General features: G+C 42.3%; 1 protein-coding gene across 2 annotated transcripts in view; it reads right to left on the bottom strand.

Moving 5' to 3' along the window:
* The window catches only part of SYNPO2 (synaptopodin 2), a 246,996-nt gene that overhangs the window by 28,650 nt on the left and 195,992 nt on the right, over positions 1-22,354 (bottom strand). Inside the window, exons 2-4 of one of the 2 annotated variants that reach the window (XM_007525487.3) lie at positions 18,318-18,469; positions 10,242-11,035; positions 3,368-5,532 (exon numbers count right to left, since the gene is read on the bottom strand). In XM_007525487.3, coding sequence (XP_007525549.1) covers positions 3,368-5,532; positions 10,242-11,035; positions 18,318-18,469 — 3,111 coding nt within the window. The remainder of the gene's footprint in view (positions 1-3,367; positions 5,533-10,241; positions 11,036-18,317; positions 18,470-22,354) is intronic. The other variant, XM_060177092.1, reaches the window with a different exon arrangement.

Raw genomic sequence — 22,354 nt, 5'->3', positions numbered from 1 at the left:
AATCACACTCCCTAAAAACACTATCTAATTTATGATGAATTAAAATACAGCAATAGTGTTTGTTTCCTTACCACAGTGCCTACTACTAAAATATTCAAATAAGACTGTGAATGTTCTAATATTAAAGGGGCAATACTCTGATTCCCAGTCTTAACCAGTTCTGTGGTTTGTGTTGATGGTGAAAACTTGACAACAGAGGTGCTCAGCCTAGAAATTAAGCTAACAGAGGACGAGGGAGAAGGGAAGGTGCTAAGAGCCAAGCAAAAATTGCCCCCTCAAACCACAGAACCATCCACCATTTAACTAAACATCTAGCACCACAAACATAGCCACATTGCAAAGGGCACCCAGTGGGAGGGATGCTGAGATCCTGAGTTCTAACTTTCCACTTGACACACTGACATAATACTCAGAACACTAGAGGGAAAGATGGCGCATACAGCTTCTAAGTGTATCAAGTGTCTGGGGGCTCCTGGAGTGGGAAGAATCCAAGGAAATTTGTCTACCTCCAGGGAGCTGGCTTCATCTACTTACTTTCATCCATCAGGGTGAAGTTAGACTCTGTTCTGGAGATTCCTCACTCCTCTTCTCTCTCTCTCTCCCTCTCTCTCTCTCTAATTCCCTTTTATTGCCCTTGTTGTTTTATTGTTGTAGTTATTATTGATGTCATTGTTGTTGGATAGGACAGAGAGAAATGGAGAGAGGAGGGGAAGACAGAGAGGGGGAGAGAAAGATAGACATCTGAAGACCTGCTTCACCGCTTGTGACTCCCCTGCAAGTGGGGAGCTGGGAGCTCGAACTAGGATCCTTCTGCCAGTCCTTGCATTTTGCACCACGTGCGCTTACTGTGCTAAGGCCCGACTCCCACTCCTCTTCTCTGATGTGAGGCTGTGTGACTCAAGATGAGACTTCTGCTACCTGCTTTCCATCTAAGTCATGGATATTCTGCATGCCTGGCTTTTTGCAAATCCCATGACAGCGCCAGTCATGGTAGTTGTGCCATCTACCACAAGCAGAGGCTCTGCTAACAGCACCACCTGTCCAACAGGAAATGGACCTCAAACACTTCTCATTCCTACATACCACAAGTCATTGGACAACTGGGAATACTTCTGGCTCATTCCCACCCCAGGCTACTTTTGAACTGATGATCTCAGCTTGACTACCTTGTGTTCCATCATCTTTCCTCTAATTCATGCCGTTCTTAAAATGTTATGTTAAGAATGCAGAGCTATAAAAATAAAAATGATATGTTGTCCTGCTTCACCTTAAGAGGTCTCTTATGGTTGTTCTATTATGGAAAAAAAAAGCCTAAAACACAGCTTCCTTTGCAGGGGAATGAGTAACTCGAAGAAGAGTGTTATGTAATGAATAACTTGCTTTTTCCTTTACCCTATATTAGTCTTCCTAACTGATTTCCCAAAAAGGCAAATAAGAAACCCAGCTTCATACTGTGGCAACCTCTAGGTAAATTACTACTAAAGGCATCAGAAGAATCAGTCCCATTGTTCTGTAGCTGATTTAATTAACTCTCTTTGTGTAGAAATTCCTACAGTCTGAAATGCTACACTGTACAGAGAAATGGGTAAGTTTATGTGTGAAAAGGGAATTCAAATGTTTTGAAGGTGATGTAAGAAAAAGAACAGGGAAATTAGGTGGGAATAGTACAAAAAAGCAATATTTTTAAAAATACAGAAATACATAAAATAGTTAACGAGGAAAGTCATATTTTTAATAGGACAGTGAAAAAATAAAGCAGGTTGATAGTGACAGCAGAAAAAGCACAGGAATACAGATATATTCAGAGGGTTAAAATGGTACCATGTACCCTCAAACCAGGCAAATTGTTATGAGAGTTCTCCAAATGTATCTCCTGTAAGTAGATGGTTTTTGTTAGAGCTGTCAAAAAATGCTTTATGATTCTCTACATTAATTCGTATTGAATATTTTCCACCGTTGGTCAGACTCAGACTTAAAATGACATGAGAAGGGCCTTGAGGCTTACTGTCAATAACATTAATAACTTCATAGCCAGCTGGATGATGGCACAGGGACCAATCCAAGTTTACAAGGTAACCTTGCCCGAATCCTCCTCCTGGTCCATGAAATATAAATAATAAAAGTGAAGGTGTGAGAATATAATTGCAAGGAACAGTGGGAGAAGTAGTCATCAATAAGCAAAGCAAACACAAGGAAAGGAAAAAAAAAATCTGTGAAGTCATTCAGAATGGATGCTAACCATTGTGCATTCTCACACTCCATCTTCCACACACGAAAGGTACTTCTCGCTTCACAGTCAAGTCCCTAGAACTGGTCTCCCTTCCCGGCCCAATCAGGTGACTCCCTCAGGGGGAACAGTAGTCACAGGTACTTTTAGCATCAGCCTGCTTGCCTCTTTATCCCACACTCCATTATCCTGTACTCTATCACTCGCCTCAACAGAGGAAGACAAACGGATGCTTTTACAGGCAACTGGAGAGGTTCTCAGGTTTTCTGGTCACTGGTAGGGTGAAAGATGAGAATCAATCTCTAAGGATACTTGTTTTTTCTTAACCCATGTATTTGAAAGAAGTTTTCTGAAATGAGTTAATCTACGTCACATTTGGCAAGAAACCTAATAGGTCCTCCTAAGTGTTCGGAACTTCTTAGCATCCTTTCTTCCTTGCCCACTTCACTAAAGTATATACATTCCAGCCATCTTTGGGAACTTCTGCTGAGCTTTCAAACAGTGTCTGAGGTTGACAGGTCAGAGCTGATCCCTATTTTTAACAAATTTCTTATCCCTTAACCATGGTCATAGAGATAGAACACACCTTGGCAAAAAAAAAAAAAAGAAGAAGAAGAAAGAAAGAAAGAAGGAAGGAAGGAAAGAAAGGAAGAAAGGAAGAAAGAAAAAGAAGAGAAAAGAAAAGAGAGAAAAGAAAAGAAAAGAAAAGAAATGCCAGTTGATAGATGTTCTATTTGCACTACACTGGAACCTTCTCACCACAGAAGCACTGCTGTTTATGTCACATAAAACCTACGCCCTAATGTTGGCTAGTGACACTGGTCATGGTCTTTCTGGTGGCTCAAGCATAAACCTTAAGCATCCTGCTTACTTAAATATAATAGCAATATGTCTACTATTTTTTTTAAGTGTGCAAAAGAAGATATATAGGTTTTAAGTCCATCTGAGTTAGACTTTTGACTCTTTAAATTATGCTCTTTGGACCCAGGATAGGAGGTGGCATTTGAAATTAAGTAAGTGGAGGACCGACTAGGCAATTCTCAGGCACTCAAGGGACACTGCAAACGATTCGTTTCAAGCAAAGTGAACACTCCGGCCTCGGCTACACGATTACTCTTCCACAACAGATGGTTTCCACACCTGAACTGTGACACCGCTTTTTTTGGCTGAGAACTTCGGCCTTGGTGCCACAAAATACGACGTTGAGGCTGATTCTTGCTTGGGAGACGTGGGAAGGCTCGCAGGCACCGGAGAGGCACTGACCGGGGAAGAGGCCCCTGCAAAGCAGGCAGGCTGAGAGCTGTAGGCGGGGACCGAATACACGGAGGATGCCTGGGCATTTGTGGGCAAGGTGACACTCACTGGTCTGGGAGGCAGGGCTTGCTTCATGGCTGGCATGGAATTGGCCTTGGTAGGTGTCTTCTGGGGGAGGCCATCTTTCGCACTTGGGGGTTGGAAGGTAAACAAGGAGGCATTGAGTTGATAAGGTTGGTGTTTCATGACATCCAGAGTGTTGAGGGGCTTCTTACCCTTCTTCTTGCTTGTTTTGGCGGCTTGGGGGGCTGAGGCCTGAGACTTGATAGCGGCCAGTGGGTAAGAGGGGGAGTGGATGGGATTGTAGGCCATAGGAGGGGGTGCTCGGACATTGGAGGAATACTTCCAGCTGGCTGGGAGAGAAGGAGTGGGGGACTGAGCTCGAGCAGCGTGGGCCTGTACTGTGTCTGAATCCACCACGTATTTCTCCATCCTCGACTGCCTTTTAGCAAAGAGCTGGGCTCCCTTCCCGCTCATTCCTGGAAGCTCACTGGATGGTCCTACCGGCCCAGCTTGAGCAGCGTTGGGTGTTGGTGCGGGAGCAGGGAGCTTGGGTGAGTAATTCTGACTGGCTATCGCAGCCCTGGGTCCTTGGTAAGGACCAGCCAGGTTCTGAACACTGGCAGGCCGGGCAGGTGGATAAGAAAGCTGGGCCACCTTGATGGAAGAGACCATAGGCCCCTGCGACAGGCTGGAGATGGGAAAGGCTGGAGGTTGGTTTGGAGTCACTCCTGGAGACCAGACAGGAGACACTGGAGTCCCTGGTTGGGAGGGTGAGGACTTGACCGCAGGTTTGGGAGCCACGGGGGGTGGGGTCTTCTGCTTGGCTGAGGAGTTTTGCATGAAATTACAAGCCTCCGCTCCCAGACTGAGGTAGTCTTCTTCGGGTCCAGAGTCACCTCCTGCTCCGGTGCCCCGTTTGCCTTCTGAGTTTTGGAGAAGCGCCATGAGTTCAGGATTGGGACTGACCTTGGGCTCTTTAAAGGTGAACATGGGTTTCGTCGTATTCCTCCTTTTGGCCTCCTGCAAGATTCCTGTTCTCTTAGCGGGCACTGCGATCCTCTCATCCCTGGAGGCGATGCGCTCGGATGCATCATAAAAGGCCGGCTGGGACCAGGGGGCCGGTTGAGGCCAGGGTGGGGGCTGTGCCGGGCCCCCGATGGGGCTGGAGATCCCGCTGGAAAAGGTCTCTGGTAGTGGAGGGGTGATGGCAGAATAAGGGGGTGGAGCAGGAAAGTCAGCGATGGGGCTCATCACGTTTCGGGTCGGGGAGAAAGGGGTGGCCAGCTGGTTCAGGGCCCCTGGGAAGGGTTTGGCTGTTCTGTTCATTGGAACCCCACTGAGGCCATTCTGCTGGGGCAGATGGCCCAGCCCATGGCTCACCTGGATGTAGCTTTTGTTCAGCGAGCTCTGCACACTCATGGATCCCTCCTCTTTTCTTTGGTAAGAAGTCACAGAGCTCGGGCCATCTGGCTGGACAGAGGCGGCCTCTCGGATACCCACCCTCTCCTTCTCTTCCTGGGCTGTGATCTGATCCATCCTCTCCCTCCTCTTGGCAAACATGAGGGCCCCCTTGCCTGTGGTGTCTGGCAGCATCTCCATTCTGTCACTTTGCTGCGGCTTCTTCTCAATGTCCACCAGTTTAGAATCCCAGTCAAAGCTCAGCGCCTGTGTGCTATCGTCGTCGTCGTCCTCAGGGTTGGACAGTAACTCTTCATCCACCTCAGATTCGCTGGCGCCCAGAAATTCTACTTCACAGGAGCCCTCTCTGTGGCCTTCCTCCTCCTCGTCCTCCTCGGCCTCTCGTTCAAGCTCCCCAGTCCCGTAGCTGATGAGGGTGTACTTTCTGGCCCTCCTCCGTCGCTTCTTAAACATCAACACCCCCTTGGAGTTGGGGTTGGGGGCATCGGTTAGAAGGAGGGCAATGCTTTTGCATTTAGATTTTGCTTCTTTCACCTGCTTTTCTGATAGACTCTCATTTCTCCTGAGCCCTAGAGAAAGCACAAAAAAATTACTCTGAGTGGTTTTGTCCAAGGAAGACCATTGCAACAAGCCAGAAATTCACCTGGGGTGTGTGTGAAGGGGCTAATATGGAAGAAATATGGAAAACACATGTTCGTGACTGACTATTGATTTTGAAGGAATCTAATTCATTTCTAGTTTCCATCATCATCATCATTATTATTATTGTTGCTGTTATTGCTTCCAGGGTTATTGCTGGGGCTTGATACCTATACCATGAATCCATTCCTGGCTCCTGGAGGCCATTCTCCCCCCCCCCCTTCCCATTTTATTGGCTAGGACAGACAGAAATTGAATGAAGAGGGAGATAAAGAGGAAGGAAGACAGAGGGACACCTGCAGACCTGTTTCAATGCTTGTGAAGCAAACACCTTACAGGTGGAGAGCCGGAGGCTCCAACTAGGATCCCTGTGCGGGTCTTTGTGCTTTGCACTATATATGCTTAACTTGGTGTGCTGCCATCACCCCCCCCCCATTTCTAATTTCTTTAAAAAAAAAAAAAAAGGTTCCAGGGCTAGAGAGTTAGCTCGGCCTATTGGAGCACCAACTGCATGCTTGAAGCCTCAGAGGATCAATTCCTGACAGCACCTTTGTGCCAAAGCTCAACGGTGTTCTGGTCCTCTCATTCTCTCCCTCCTCTCTCTCTCTCTAATGATTAATTAATTTGCTAATTATAATAAATAAAACTGGGCCAGAGAAACAACTCACTGGGTAGGGGGCACTTACTACACATGGTGCACAGATTTGAGTCTGCACCACATAGGAGGGTTCACAGCACAGGAGGAAACTCTGATGCTGAGGTGTCTCTCTGCTGTCTGTCTTGCTGTTTCTCTTTAACTCTATATATGAATGAAATAATTGGCCCAAGAAAAGGTAAATTACTCAGGAATGAGGCCCAGGTTCAGCAATAATAATAAGTAAATGGAAAATAAAATGTACACTTCTAGAATGACATACAACTGCAAATAGGTATAATTGGCTTGAATAAAGATGTGTGTATTTGAGTATATTAGCCTTCATTTCACTTGATTATATACATGCATCATCATGTACATGATAATGATGAGATGATCAGAATAAGTGCTATATCATTTGTTTCTAAGGAGAAGCTTGCAATTTAATAATGAAATTGGCTAGTAAGTGGTAGTTAGTAGGGTTTAATTTAAATGAAAAAGGAAGAACATATTACATTCGGAAACATTCATGAAAGCACCCCTTGTATTTCCATCTGTAAAAAATGAAATTCCAGGAAAACACAAAGCAGAACTTGGACTGGATTTGGTGTACTGCACCAAAGTAAAAGACTCTAGGGTTAGGGGAAGGGGTGTTCAGGTCCTAGAACGTGATGGTGAAGGAGGACCTGGGGGGGGTGGGGGGAGGTTTAGACTGTTATGTGGAAAACTGAGAAATGTTACACATGTATAAACTACTGTATTTTATTGTTGACTGTAAACCCTTAAACCTCTTAATAAAGAAAAATGTGAATAATTGGGGGAAAAATAAAGGAAAGTGCAATGCCAATATAAAAGTAGTGCTATGAAGTATCCTTAAGAAATAGGAGGTGGCAAGAAAATACTGATTACCTCAATGGCTTTGATGTAATGAATTTAAATAGCTAGGGTTGTTTTTTTTTTCCCCTTTCTTATTTTTCACTTTGGCAACCACTCAAAATATTTGCACTCAGAGTTACTGAATTAATATAACTTTTACAAATGAATGAATATAATTAAAGGCACTGAAGCAAAAATTAACGATAACTTAAAAAACTACATACAAGGTGGGGGTTGATAACATAATGGTTATGCAAATAGATTCTCATGCCTGAGGCTCTGTCAAGTCCCAGGAAGTCCCAGGTTCAATGCGCCACACCACCATAAGCCAGAGCTGAGCAGTACTCTGGTTTAAAAAAAAAAAAAAAGCCGGGAGTCGGGCTGTAGCGAAGCGGGTTAAGTGCAGGTGGCGCTAAGAACAAGGACCTGAATAAGGATCCTGGTTCAAGCCCTGGCTCCCCACCTACAGGGGTGTCGCTTCACAAGCGGTGAAACAGGTCTGCAGGTGTCTATCTTTCTCTCCCTCTCTCTGTCTTCCCCCTCCCCTCTCCATTTCTCTCTGTCCTATCCAACAACAATGACAACAATAATAACTACAACAATAAAACAACAAGGGCAACAAAAGGGAATAAATAAATAAAAATAAATATTAAAAAAAAATTTTAAAGATTTTTAAAAATAAAAAAAAAACCATGGAATACTACATACAATTTTTTTTTTTTTAAGGCTGGAAAAACAGGATAGGGGTTATGCAAAAAGACTTTCATGCTTTAGTCTCTGTGGCCTTGGCTTCAATCCCCGGCACCACCATAAACCAGAGCTGAGCAGTGGTCTGGTCTCTCTCTCTCTCTCTCTTCCTCTTCTTCTCTGTATCTCTCTCATTAAAAAAAAAAAGTACCAGTTATTAAAAATATTAGTTACAGATGTGTCTAGATAAATTTGTTTACAAATCCATTGCTATGTTTGAAATATCTCAGTGGCAGCAAAATAAGTATAAATTGGGGGGAAATGATGTCACTGGTAACTTTTTACATTGTGGACAAATATTAGTGTAGAAGCTAAATATTCTATTTTAAATTAAGTAGTTTAGTGCCTTCAAATTAGGTCTGACAGTTGAAAACTATACTTTCATATTTACATTTAAAAAACCACATTGTTATACTGGTAAAAAAAATATAAGTTGGTGGGAAGTCAATTCAGATACATCATAGACTCAGTAACAGTGAGTGAAAACACAAAAATGGGCTGAGTTTCTTCAAAATAGCAAAGTGAAATTTTAATGTAATCTTTTATGATTAAAAATTAGTTCTTTGCCATGAAACAGTCAGACTAGACATTTAATTAAGAAACAAAAATATCGGGCAGGGGTAGATAGCATAATGGTTATGCAAAAAGACTCTCATGCCTGAGGCTCCAAAGTCCCAGGTTCAATCCCCTGCACCACTATGAGCCAGAGCTGAGCAGTGCTTTGGTAAAAAAAAAAAAAAAAAAAAAAAAATACATTAAAGAAACAAAAATATGATCAGAGGTCATGGTTTAGTAACAAAGTTACAAGTCCAAACTTTTCACAAGAAATAGTAAAAAGTGTGGTAATTTCTAAAAGTCATTCCTTTAACTAGTGTTATACAACTTAGCACTAAACTGACAGGCACAGTTGCACAGCTGCTGCTGGCTCCACTGCCAACATGTGAAGTATGTGAGAACTGCCTCAATACACTTTAATATGCTATAAATGTGACTATACACACACACCCATAAAGTATAAGGCATGATTAGCAGCCCTCACCAATAACACTACAAATAGCAACTCTAAAAATATGCCCTGAAACACGTAACAATCATAGCTTAATATTCAACTTTGAAGGATTCTCCTCATTCTTATCCCCCCCCCTTTTTTTAAACCACAGTAGTGCTCTTGTTTAAACTTTTTAAAATGTATTGAGGTGATATTGGCTCATAGCTTTACAGAACTTTTAGGCTTATAACACTTAATATGCTACTGTATGCCATTTATATACTGAGGCGTCTTTAAAGCCTCAAATAAAATTGCAAGATTTAAAAATGTATAGACAGGAATTCAAGAAAGCAATACAAATGATAAAATCCCTGACTTCCAATTCTTAATCATATCTTCCTTTCTGGAATCACTCCCCTGAGTAAAACAAACAAACAAAAAACCATTAAACAATCTTGAATTTAAATATATTTTGTTGGGAAACATTGAGACACCTCCACATGGTCCTAGAATCTGACTTCTGTGTCTAGAAGGTAGAGAGATGAAAGGCCATGCAGTCGAGTGAAGCCTCCCACAGTGGCAAGGATCATGCCACAGCTTAGTATCCCACATGTCCTTGTCTGTCAAACTCACTTCTGCAAGCATCATCAAGTTGTACAATGAAAAAAATCTAGCTCCCCCCACCCACAAAATGACAGTCTGCTTTTAATTTTAATGCCAGCGCCTTCATTTTAAAGATCCCACTCAGCAGCAGACTCAGACATTTTGGACATTTGAACTCTTGTCCATAGGAGTTGAAATAATCTCAAGCTCTCAGATGTGATCTGAATTCATGATATCCTGAGATAAATCAAAAGAAGCACATTAGTAATAATGTTGCCTTGAACAGTCCTGCCCAGGGTGGGACTTGACAAAAGAAAGTGCATTAAGAACATTTAAACATATCGCTTGGTGTTCTCTATATTTTCACACTCAGTATTCTGTACAACAATAAAAAAGTTAAAAGCCAATGGAAGACTGGAGAGAAGTTTTCTCCTTTCCTCTCCTCTCCTTTCCTTTCTTTTCCTTTCTCTCTTCTTTTTTCTCCCTTCCTTTCTTCCTTTCTCTTTTTCTCCCTTCCTTCCTTTTATTCCTTCTTTCTCTTTCTTTCTTTCTTTCTTTCTTTCTTTCTTTCCTTCCTTCCTTCCTCCCCCCCTCCCTCCCTCCCCTCTCTCTCTTTCTTTCTTTCTTTCTTTCTTTCTTTCTTTCTTTCTTTCTTTCTTTCTTTCTTTCTTTCTTTCTTTCTTTCTCCCATCCAATTAAAAGTCCATGCTGGGAAAGCAGCAATAGCAAAAGTCCTAAGCAACTGAGCCCCTGGTGCAGACAACCCCTCAGTGACCCCGGGCAGGACTTACGTGCGTGGCGTGCTCTGTGCTTGTGAGGTCTGCTATGATCCCTTTCTAAGCGTGGCTCTTCCCCTTGCTCTGTGCCTTCTGATGAAACTGCAAAGGAAACCAGAGAAGGAGGTGCTTCTGACTGCCCTCCTTCCGCAGGAGAATCCTCACACCCCTTTGCTGCCTGGAGCCTGCACCCTTGTGTCTTCTTCAGTCTTTCAGAGCAATCGAGGATCACTTCCACTTGGGGCAGCCTCACTGCACCTGCCTCACTTGCCTGGATCACTCTCAAGTCTTTACCACTGGAGAGCTGAATTATCTTCCCAGATCTCAGAACCGGGTCCCTGTGCTCAGGAGTGGGGACAGAAGTGATGTGGGCAGCGCCAGCATGGTGTAAATGAAGGTCTGGGTCAGGAGTCTCGGATTGTTCTTCTCCCAGGAGAGTCACCACTGGGACCCTGGAAGCCTTGTGTCTCTCCTGCGGCAGGGATAACTGTAATTCAACCACAGGGCCTGGAGGTCTCATTTTCGCCGGGTCCCTTAAGATAATCTCCTCTGCTGAGCATCCTCTCGGGGTGTTTGATAGGTGGGAGGTCACAGAGTAGTTCAGGGCTGTTTCTTCTTTTATGCTTCCTTGGCTCTCTGCAAGGGTGGCTCCATTTTTGCTCAGGGTGATGCACAACTCTCGGCATTGGGTCTCAGTGACCGGTCGAATCTGCAGGGTGGTACTTTGCACGGACCCCTCGTGGGTGAGATGTTCATGATTTTTGTTCTCTGTTTCAGAGGTCAAAGGCTCACTTATTCCACTGGATGGTCTGCACACAGAAAAACAGTATCCCGGAAACAGTTAAATTGGAGTGTGTTACACCTGCCAAAACATTTCTTGATACTTTTATGAAGGCTAATACATGATTCAATCAAAATCTTTCCTCCTAAATGTCAACTTCCAAACCTTTGAAAACAGCAGTGAGCAATATGTTTAGATCTTTGTTTAAAGATCTTCCAAGTGGGGCGGGTGGTGGCACACCTGGTAGAGCACACATGTTACAGTGCTCAAGGATCCAGGTTCGAGTCCCCGGTCTCCACCTACAGGTAGAAAGCTTTGCGAGTGGTGAAGCAGGACTGCAGGTGTCTCTCTGCCTCTCTTCCTCTCTATCCCCCTTTCCATCTCAATTTCTGGCTGTCTCTATCCAATAAATAAAGGTAATAAAAAGATCTTCCAAATAAGCTTTTGAAAGCTAAGCAAAAATGCTGACAGTTATGAAACTAAAATCAACTAAATGCAGCTTTTGTTTTTTTTAAGTCACAGATTTTAATCTCATGCATGCCCTTTGTGGGTGGTGTGTGTGTGTGTGTGTGTGTGTGTGTGTGTGTGTGTGAGAAAGAAACCATATTTGTTCTAAGGTAACAAAATATTTTGACGTCTTATTGACTAAGTATAAGCCTGGGTAATCCAACGCACATAAACAGACTGAGCAACTTCAGAGCTACGTTAGTATATCGACAATTCAAGTAATCCTTTTAGAGGCTCTGCTTTCTTAAAAGGAATGAAATAGAAGCTGTTTTTAAGCTCCGGTGAGCAAATGTTTCGTAATAAGTGGACCCCAGCCCAGTACTCTTGTGTAAAGAGAGATTCTGCCCATGCTGCAATGAACCATTGCATCATGGAGTATTTATAATCTAAGATCGCTTCCCCTTCTCTGATCTGAATCTGTCTCTTGGACTATTTTCCATTTAGGATTTCTGAAGTCAAAAGTGCTCCTCGCTCCTTTATCTTTTTGCCAAGGACCCAGGAGACATATACTACAGTCCTTTGATTTTTTTTTTTTTTCCGCTCTCATCATTCCCAGTGGGTTTGGGCAAATTTAGGTTTGTAACAAGTAATGTCAGTTCAGAAGTTAACAACTTGCTAAAGACTCTAAGGCTTTCAGCTGCTTTGAGAAAATCTTTCACAGATGAAGTTGTACGTCTTGCCTTCATTTCTTGCACTTGTCATTTTTAAAAAGCTTTCCCCCCTTTTGTTGCCCTTGTTTTTCATTGTTGTAGTTATTGTTGTTGTTATTGATGTCGTCATTGTTGGATAGGACAGAGAGAAATGGAGAGAGGAGGGGAAGACAGAGAGGGGGAGAGAAAGACACCTGCAGACCTGCTTCACCACCTGTGAAGTGACTTTCCTGCAGGGGGGGCATCCGGGGGCTCAAACTGGGATCCTTGCGCCAGTCCTTGCACTTCGTGCCACGTGCTCTTAAGCCACTGTGCTACCACTCAACCCCCACACTTGTCATTTTAAAAAAATAACTCATTTTAGAGAGAGGGGGAGGGAGGCAGAAACCAGGGCACTGCTCAGCTCTGAGCTCTGGCTTATGGTGGTGCTGGGGGTTGAACCTGGGACCTCAAAGACTCAGGCATGAGAGTCTTTTGCATAACCCTTATGTTGTGTCCCCAACCCCGATATTGTTTTTTTTTCTTTTTTTTTTCCTTTAAAGGAACTAACAATGACTCTTTCTGTCCCTTTCTTCCTCTTACATATAACCCTGACTAGTGCAGAATAACCCAGTGGAGGAAGCAAGCCCCTACTTCCATTCACTGAAAATATTTATTTATTTATTTAGGAGAGGGAGGAAGAGCCAGATAAATACTCTGGCAGATGTGGAGCCAGGGATTTAACCCGGGTTTTCTGCATCCAACTCCTATGGTCTAGTACTGAGCCATCTCCCCCAGACTACCCTGTTTCTATTATGGAAAACTACCCTAGAATTTGAGTGGTAGGGGCCAGGTGGCGGTGTACCTGGTTCAGCACACATATTACAGTGTGCAAGGACCCAGGTTCCAGACCCCCCAGCCCCCACCTGGAAGCTTTGCAAGTGATGAAGCAGTGTTGCAGGTGTCTTTCTGTCTCTCTGTTTCCCTCTCTATCTCCCCTTTCCCTCTTGATTTCTGGCTGTCTCTATCCAATAAATAAATAAAGACAGTACAAAAATAAAAATTAAAAAAGTTAATAAAAAGAATTTGGGTGGTAATAAAACACAGACCAATATTCAAAATAATAATGCCTAATTTTTGCTTTTGACTGAAATCAGAAAAATAAAGCTGGGGCTGGGTGGTGGCACACCTGATTGAGTACACATGTTACAATGCACAAAGACCCAGGTTCGAGTCCCTGGTCCCTACCTATAAGGCAGTCAGCTGAGGTAAAGAACAAACACCTCATCACAGACCCCTGCAAGCGTCAACCCGGCTTTGACCTAGCACGTTATGATCGGGCCCTCCTCCATCACTATCGAACAGGCCATGGCCGGTGCGCCGCTATGTTCCATCGCTGGGGAGCCAGAGACGACCCGAACTGCCCCTGCGGCTACAGACAGACTATGACCCACATAGTCAACGACTGCCACCTCTCCAGATTCAAAGGAGGTCTCGAAACTTTACATCAGGCTCAACCTGACGCTGTTGACTGGCTACGGAAGAAGGGCAAACGCTAGAAGAAGAAGGGGAAAGGTTCAAGAGTGGTGAAGCAATGTTGCAGTTGTCTCTCTGACTTTCCCTCTCTATCACCCCCTTCCCTTTCAATTTCTGGCTGTCTTAATCCAATAAATAAATAAAGATAATAAAAACATTTAAAAGGTTCCAGGACTGGGGGATAGAGAATGGGAAAGCTATCAGGGGAGGGGATGGGATATGGAGATTGGGTGGTGGGAATTATGTGGAGTTGTACCCCTCCTACCCTATGGTTTTGTTAATTTATCCTTTCTTAAATAAAAAATAAATTAAAAAAAATTAAAAGAAAGCTAGCCCAAACAAACACAATCAAATGGAATGATAGCCTTCTCTACACAAGGAATCTGTAAAGCTTTCTGGTAATATAAACACCATTAAAAATTGTATTTAAAAACATGATGACAGCAAATTAGATCTCCCTTACATAGAATATAATTTGTAAACTCTATGTAACTGAATTTGAGAGTACCAAAAGGTCATAAAGCCTTCATTTGGGAAGGCCTCAGGACAGAAGTAGATTAAGTCACTTTGAATGATGTTAGCAATGAATGATGAAGTTGAGAAGAATAACCTGACTTCACTCCATCCTTACAGCCTGCAACACAGGCAAATGGATCAAATAAATGTTAACATTTAGTGGTAGCCTGAAAAAAATGAATCTACACGAATGAAAATCGTGGCAAAACATCAGTGGCTAAAGCTTTATACCTTAAGATATTAATTTCTACTATCGACATAGGTATTTAACTCCACAGTTTATGCCACAACTATTTAAATTCTTGTCACCTTAGTGAAATTTATTAGTCTTAACATTAAAGGAGTCTTTTAACACAGTCTGGCCCAGCTATTCAATAGCCCAAATTAGGTAAAATGTGTACTCTGTATTTATTTATTTGTTTGTTTGTTTGTTTTTGCTTCCAACTGCTGGGGCTTGGTGCCAGCACTACAAATACACTGCTTCTGGGGGATTTTTTTCCTGCCCCCAGCCCCTATCATTTTTTACTCTATAAGAAATTGTGATGGGAGGGGTGATAGAAAGGGGAAGAGAAAGACAGACACCTGCATACCTGCTTCACCACTTGTGAAGTGACCCCCCCACAGGTGGGAAGCTGGGGGGCTTGAACTGGGATCCTTGCACAAGTCCTTGCACTTAGTACTATATGCACTTAACCAGGTGTGTCACCACCCAGCACCCAAATGTGTACCCTCTAGTGAAAGATGACAGTTATATGAGTGAAAGAAACATCTGTCTTCTAGGAAACGCTCAGATACAAAAGTGTTGGTGAGAAGTTTTGATGACTACTTTGGGGCTGTTTTTAAATCTTAGATTCTTTTTAATCTCATTAACTATTCATATTTTGTGAACAGTCAAGAGAAAATAATATTCAGGCATCCAATTAGGAGCAGAGAACAGTTTCCAACCTATTTCTGAAAATAAAACTGGATCTAGAACTTTGTGCTCACCCACTAAGGATTTGCTGACAGCATCATGATGACAACAAGAAACAGGTAGGAGATGTCCCAGACAATAAATGTGTTCCAGAGAAACTGGCCTTGTTAAGTCAGCAATGGCACAAATAGAATGTGTGCCCCATTTTGGATGTGTTGAAGCCTTTATAGAAATGGAACGGTCCGCAGACTTCTGTGATTAACACCTGGTAATATAACCGTGACTACACTTTACCATATTCCTGATGGGTTTGCTTCAGAAGGGAATGACACCTGTATAATAAGTAGGACGTTAAAGGCTTCAACTGAATAGGCTGCATGAGTGAGCTCTTTCTCCATTTTTTATTGAAAAAAAAAAGCACTGGATTATAACATTATGTAAGTTTTAAGCAAGCACTGTTGAAATTCAACACGTATAAATGCAACATTCAGCTCACTATTAAAAGTCCAATTCTACCTGTCAAAGCCCATGTCTAGTGGAGAAGCAATTACAGAAGCCTACTACCTCTGCATCCCATAAAGATCTTTGGTCCATACTCCCAAAGGGATAAAGAATAAGGAAGCTTCCAATGGACGAGATGGGATACGATGGGACTTTAGTGGTGGGGATTATATGGAATTGTACCACTCTTATCCCACAATCTTTTTGATCATTATTAAATATATATATATATATATATATGTATTCCAATTCTATCCTGGGAGGTTTTAACAACAGTAGACTTCTTTTATTTTCAGAAGATGTGTACCCTATTCTCATGTTTGTAGAGAAGTAGAATCATATTAAATATCATGCTAGTGTTTTTGCAGAATGAAGGCAAAACCTGGAATACTTTGAGACTTTCGGTGTGATAGCCACTGACATTTTCTAGTAGATTATTCTCCATGAAATCAGACATTCCTATTCTGAATTCTTCATAATGCAGTGGTCAAAGCCACAACTGTAAAGTTTGTATTGAGTTTTACTGTGATTTGCACACTGTAAAAATAGTGATGCTTGGGGCCAGGTGGGTGGCACACCTGATTAAATACACACATTACAATGTGCAAGGACCCAGGTTCAAGACCCTGCACCCCACATGCAGGAGGAAAGCTTCACGAGTGATGTAGCAGGTCTGCAGGTGTCTCTCTTTCCCACTCTCTCTTTATTTCCCCTTCACCCTCTCAATTATCTCTGTCTCTATCCATTAGTAAATATTTCTTTTTTGCCTCCAGGATTATCACTTTGCTGGAGCTCAGTGCCTGCACTATGAATCCACTGCTCCTGGTGGCCATCTTTTTTCCCCCCATTGTCGTTGTTTGTATTGTTTTTCTTGTGGTTGTTGGATAGGACAGAGAGAAATTGAGAGAGGAGGGGAAGATAGAGAAGAAGAGAGAAAGATAGATACCTACAGACCTATTTCACCGCTTATGAAGCAACCTCCCCCCACAGGTGGGGAGCCAGGGACTCAAACCAGGATCCTTGCACTGATCCCTGCTCTTTGCACTAGGTGCGCTTAACCAAGCATTGCTACCACCCAATCATTTAAAAATAAAAAAATTAATGTTGATGCACCAGATTTTTTTTTTTTTTTCGTAATTGCCTTCATTTTTTTCTTCATTGTTTAAAGATGACTTCAATGTTTAAAAAAGGCTGGGAGTATGGATCAACCTGTCAATGTCTATGATCAGTGGGGAAGCAATTACAAAGGCCAGACTTTCAACCTTCTGCATCCCACAGTGACCTTGGGTTCATACTCCCAGAGGGATAGAGAATAGGGAAGCTATCAAGGGAGGGGATGGGATACGGAGTTCTGGTGGTGGGAACTATGTGGTGCCCATGCTCACACAATTGGTTTTTGTCTTCCTCTAAGCACAAAATCTTCTTTCCATAAACAATTATTACGCTGTGTAGTAATTTAACAGTGAGATATTTTAATTCATCTGTAAATGTGTGTATTGTGATTTAGTGATACTCAACTCCCCCCCCCCAAGAAAAGCTGCCTAAAAGTATTAAATCGTGTTCAATGTACCGAGCTTTCCAAGGAACTAGTTCAAAATACCTAAGAAAGATGTTCAAAACAGATTTTTTTTTATTTTCAAAGCTTTTAGATTTTTTTACTTACACATTTTTATTAACCATGTAAAATGCTCATGACTTTCATTAATAAGCCTCATATAAAACTGTTTGATAAGCACTCAGTATTAGCAAGAAGACTTAATGTTTTCCATAATGAAAGAATTTCATCTTGTTCCCAACTAAAAGGAGTGAAACTACTTTTAAATTTATGAGTTATTTAATAGTGGTTTACAAAATAATAAGTTTTCAGGGGGTCTAGCATCGTACTCATGTATGTGTGTGTACAAGTTAACAAACCTACCACTTGAGTTCTCTGTTTATCTGCAAAGATTTTCAAGTTACTTATCAATTATTTTTAAAGAAGTCTTTTATTTTTATTTATTTATTACTGGATTGAGACAGCGAGAAATTGATAAAAGAGGGAGAGATAGGGAAAGAGACAGGGTAGGGGTAGATAGCATAATGATTATGCAAAGACTCTCATGCCTGAGGTTCCAAAGTACCAGGTTCAATCCCCCAAAGAACCATAACCAGAGCTGCACAGTGCTCTGTTTAATAAAAGGAGGGGGGGAGAGACAGACAGACACTTATATCACCACTTGTGAAGTTTTGCCCTTGCTCGTGGGGATCAGGAGCTTGAACTAGGGACCTAACACAATAAATGTGTGTATGTGTGTGCTTAACCAGGTGTGCCACCGCCTGCCTCCTTTACCATCTATTTTGTACTTTAGAAAGATTAATTTTATGAGAGAGGGAGAGACCAGAGTACTGTTCATCTCTGGGTTATGGTGGTGCTGGGGATTGAATCTGGGATGTCTCAGGCATACAAATCTTGTATTCTAACATACTTAGTAATTTTAACTTACCTGACTCTAATTTCTCTTGTAGGCAGACAACTTAGTTGCTCTAAACTGGCATTTTATTCACACTGCAATTTCTATTTAACTATACTGACTGACAGAACATCTCCAATTTCCCTATAAATGAGAAACTACACACACACACACACACACACACACACACACCACAAAGTTATATTTGTTGGCATCTAACTTCAAGAGAAACTATACACCCCAACAAATGTCTTGTACCTTTTGATGAGCATTTGGAGTGAGTCCGTTACGCTGTCCATGAGCTTGATCACTTCAGGGTAAGTGAGGTCCTCACAGGGGTTGCCATTGATAGAAACCACTTCGTCCCCCTCACAGAGACCAGACCCAGAGGCTTTGCTCTGACTTCGAATCTGAGTAGAATGGAAAATAAAAAAGTGAGAGTTAGAATCCTATAATTTGTGGGGGAAAAGAAACCTACCATCTCTGAGAATTTTTTATTCTATTCAAAAAAAGGGAAATCAATGTACAAAATTGTAGCATTGGCCTTGATTTTCAATTCATCTGTCAGCTTATAAGACCATCTTATTCTGGGAGTTGGGCGGTAGGTAGCACAGCGGGTTAAGCACACATAGTGCAAAGCACAAGAACCAGCATAAGGATTCTGGTTTGAGCCCCCGGCTCCGCACCTGTAAAAATAGAAAGAAAAAAAAAAAGAAGGAAAAATGGCCACCTGGAGCACTTGAATTCATGTGCAGGCACCAAGCCCCAGGTATAACCCTAGTGGGGAAAAAAAATCTTTTTTTTATTAGTGATTTAATAATTATTGACAAGATTGTGGGATAAGAAGGATACAATTCCACACAGTTCCCACCACCAGAGTTCTGTGTCCCATCCCCTTCATTGGAAGTTTCCCTATTTATCTCGCTGGAAGTATGGAACAAAGATCATTATGGAGTGCAGAAGGTGGAAGGTCTGGCTTCTGTAATTGCTTCTCCACTGGACATGGGCATTGACAGACCAATCCATACCCCCAGCCTGTATTTCCTAAGTGGAGTAGGGCAAACACATCTTAATCACTTCTTACCCCTCTCACATACAACTCATAATGTATCATAAAGTCAACATTTGGTCCACAGCATTGAAAATACAAAGAACAAAGGGGGAAATAATTCTATGGTAAAGGAAATAGGAAAAAGAAAGAGTATGATGGTAAAGACAGATGTTCAAATTAGTATGCAGTAAAAGAAAAAGTGACATAGGCTCCTGTGCTGAATATGGATCCCAGTTCAAATCAATGGGGCTTACAGTTAACAATATTTATATATTTTCCATATACATATATATATATATATTTCTCAATACTCTCTTCCCTGGTCCAGCTTTCTAGTCCTTTTTCCAACTATGACCACCATCTCCTCAGACAATAATCTGGGTCCACCTGCACACTAGATGTCAGGGAAAGGCAAAAACCAGTAAAGTCATGGGCCCCTTGGAATATACCTAAAATAGACCTACTTGCTTTTTCCAAAATGGAGACCCCAAATCTTCATCTGCAATACTCTTGCCTTTAGGTTAATAATTAGTCAACAATTTGTTCTGCATTATATCTTAACTCTTTTTCAGCCACAAGTTCCAGATGCTACCATGATGCCAACTGGACTTCCAAGGCAGAAGACCCCACCAATGTGTCCTGGAGCCCCGCCTCCCCAGATCCCTGCCCCACTAGGGAAAGAGAGAGACAGGCTGGGAGTATGGATCGACCTGTCAACGCCCATGTTCAGCAGGGAAGCAATTACAGAAGCCAGACCTTCCACCTTCTGCACCCCATAATGATCCTGGGTCCATGCTCCCAGAAGGATAAAGAATACGAAAGCTTACACTAGGAACTCTGGTGGTGGGAACTGTGTGGAAATGTACCCCTCTCATACTATAGTCTTGTCAATACTTCCATTGTATAAATAAAAATAAAATAAATAAAAAGATTGGGACCAAGTTCTAAGATAGCACTCAGTAAGACCTCTGCCTTGTCATGAGCACAGCTTAACATTTAAGCCCCAGTACTCCATATCAGAGTATTCAGGCACTGGAGGAAGCTCTGATGTCCTAGGGTTTGCCCTGGTTTCTTCTTGGCTTCTGTCTCTCTCTCTTTCTGGAAAAGGCAGTCTGGGGCAGAGCAGTGGCACACCTGGTTGAGCACACATGTTACAATGTACAAGGACCAGAGTTTAAGTCCCCGGTCCCCACCTGCAGGGTTGGGGGATGCGTCACCAGTGGAGAAGTGGTGCTGCAGGTGTCTCTCTGAATCTCTCTTTATTTTCCTCCCCCTCCCAATTTCTGGCGGTCTCTATCCAATGAATCAATAAAAAGGATAAACATTTTTGTTAAAAAGAAAAAGGTAGCCTCCAGTGGTGAAGTCAGACATAAAAACAAAAACAGCAATAATGATTACTACTATTTCACTTTGTGGAGTTTGACTCCAGTCTGAAAGTGATGATGCCGCCCCTTAAGATGGAATGCTGAAGCCCATTCTGTTGTTGTGGTGGGTGGTACATGAGCTGTGAGAGGAGATCCAGAACAGGGAGATAATTTTTTTTAATTTTTAATTTATAAAAAGGCAACACTGACAAAACCATAGGAAAAGAAGGGTACAACCCCACACAATTTCCACCACCAGAACTCCATATCCCATCCGCTCCCCTAATAGCTTTCCTAGTCTTTAGCCCTCTGGGAGTATGGACCCAAGGTCATTGTGGGATGCAGAAGGTGGACAGTCTGGCTTCTGTAATTGCTTCCCTGCTGAACATGGGTGTTGACAGGTCAATTCCCAGGCTGCCTCTCTCTTTCCCTAGTGGGGCAGGGCTCTGGGGAAGTGGAGCCCCCAAGGCACATTGGGAGGGAAGTCTGGTTGGCATCATGCTAGCATCTGGAACCTGGTGACTGAAAAGAGAGTTACCATACAAAGCCAAACAAATTGTTAAACAATCAGAAGAGAACCGTGTAGCTAAAAGAAGTGGTGAGAGTCATCCTTGTATCACGGAGGAAGTAAGACAGTCAAGATATTAAAAACTATGAGAAATGGGATAAAATATATTAGATTGAAAATCAAAGACTCAAGACTGGGTACTAAGCAAACTTCAGCATAAAAGAGAGAAAGTTTAAAAAAGAAAGAATTTTTCAAAAAGAAAATAATAATAGGGTTTGGCAGTGGCACATTGGGTTAAGCGCACATAGTACAAAGTGCAAGTACTCATGCAAGGATGCAGGTTCCAGCTTCCCAGTTCCCCACCTACAGGGGGGTCGATTCACAAGTAGTGTCTATCTTACTCTCCCCCTCTGTCTTCCTCTCCTCTCTCCATTTCTCTCTGTACTATTTTAAAAAATCAAAAAAGAGCCTCCAGGAGCAGTGGACACATAGTGGTCATACGATCTCAAATCTGAGAACCCTTTCAGATGCCACTTGAAATATTTTCCTATAAGGTGATTCCTCTCAGATTACTAAAATTATGTTTTCGAGTCCAGAGAGCAGTACTTCTTGATGAACGCTTTCATAGTCAGCCACACTACTGAATGAGCATGAAATACATTTCAATTTATCCTAACAGTTACCTATTAATTTTTGCTGACATTTTGATGAATATGCCAAGATGATAACATGCTGATGATGTAGACACAAAGTTTATATCTACAAGTGCATTTACGTTTTTTTCTTTCCTCCAGGGTTATCGATGGGGCTTGGCGCAGGTACTACAAATCCACTGCTCTGGTGGCCATTTTTTTCCATTTTATTGGATAGGATAGAGAGACATTGAGAGAGATAGAAAGGGGAGATAGAGAGGGAGAGAGACACCTGTGATCAGCTTCACTACTTATGAAGGGTCCTCCCCTGCAGGTGGGGAGCTGGGGCTGGAACCCGGATCCTTGCATGGGTTCTTGCACTTAATACTATGTGCACTTAACTAGGTGTGCCATGGCCCAGCCTTCCAAGTGCATTTACATTTCAAGTGATTTTTTTTTTTAAAAGAAACAGAGATGGAGAGAAAGTGAAACAGCACACAACACCAAAACTTCCCTCAGTGCAGGTGGTGCACTCATCTTGAACCTGGGTTGTATAATTGGCAAAGCAACACACTCTCCAAGTCTGCTATTTTACCAACCTGTGTACCCTTGAAATGTTTGTTATATGAAAACAGTACTACTACAGAAAACTGAGGTGACTCAGTCAATTTTGTTCTGCAAGGATCTATCCTTTAATTGTCTTAAATTGTCTATAGATGGCTTTCAACTCTTTCTTAAGC

Source organism: Erinaceus europaeus, chromosome 2, assembly GCF_950295315.1.
Source record: "Erinaceus europaeus chromosome 2, mEriEur2.1, whole genome shotgun sequence".
NCBI classification, from domain to species: domain Eukaryota; kingdom Metazoa; phylum Chordata; class Mammalia; order Eulipotyphla; family Erinaceidae; genus Erinaceus; species Erinaceus europaeus.
This window is presented reverse-complemented; position numbering and strand designations above follow the sequence as displayed.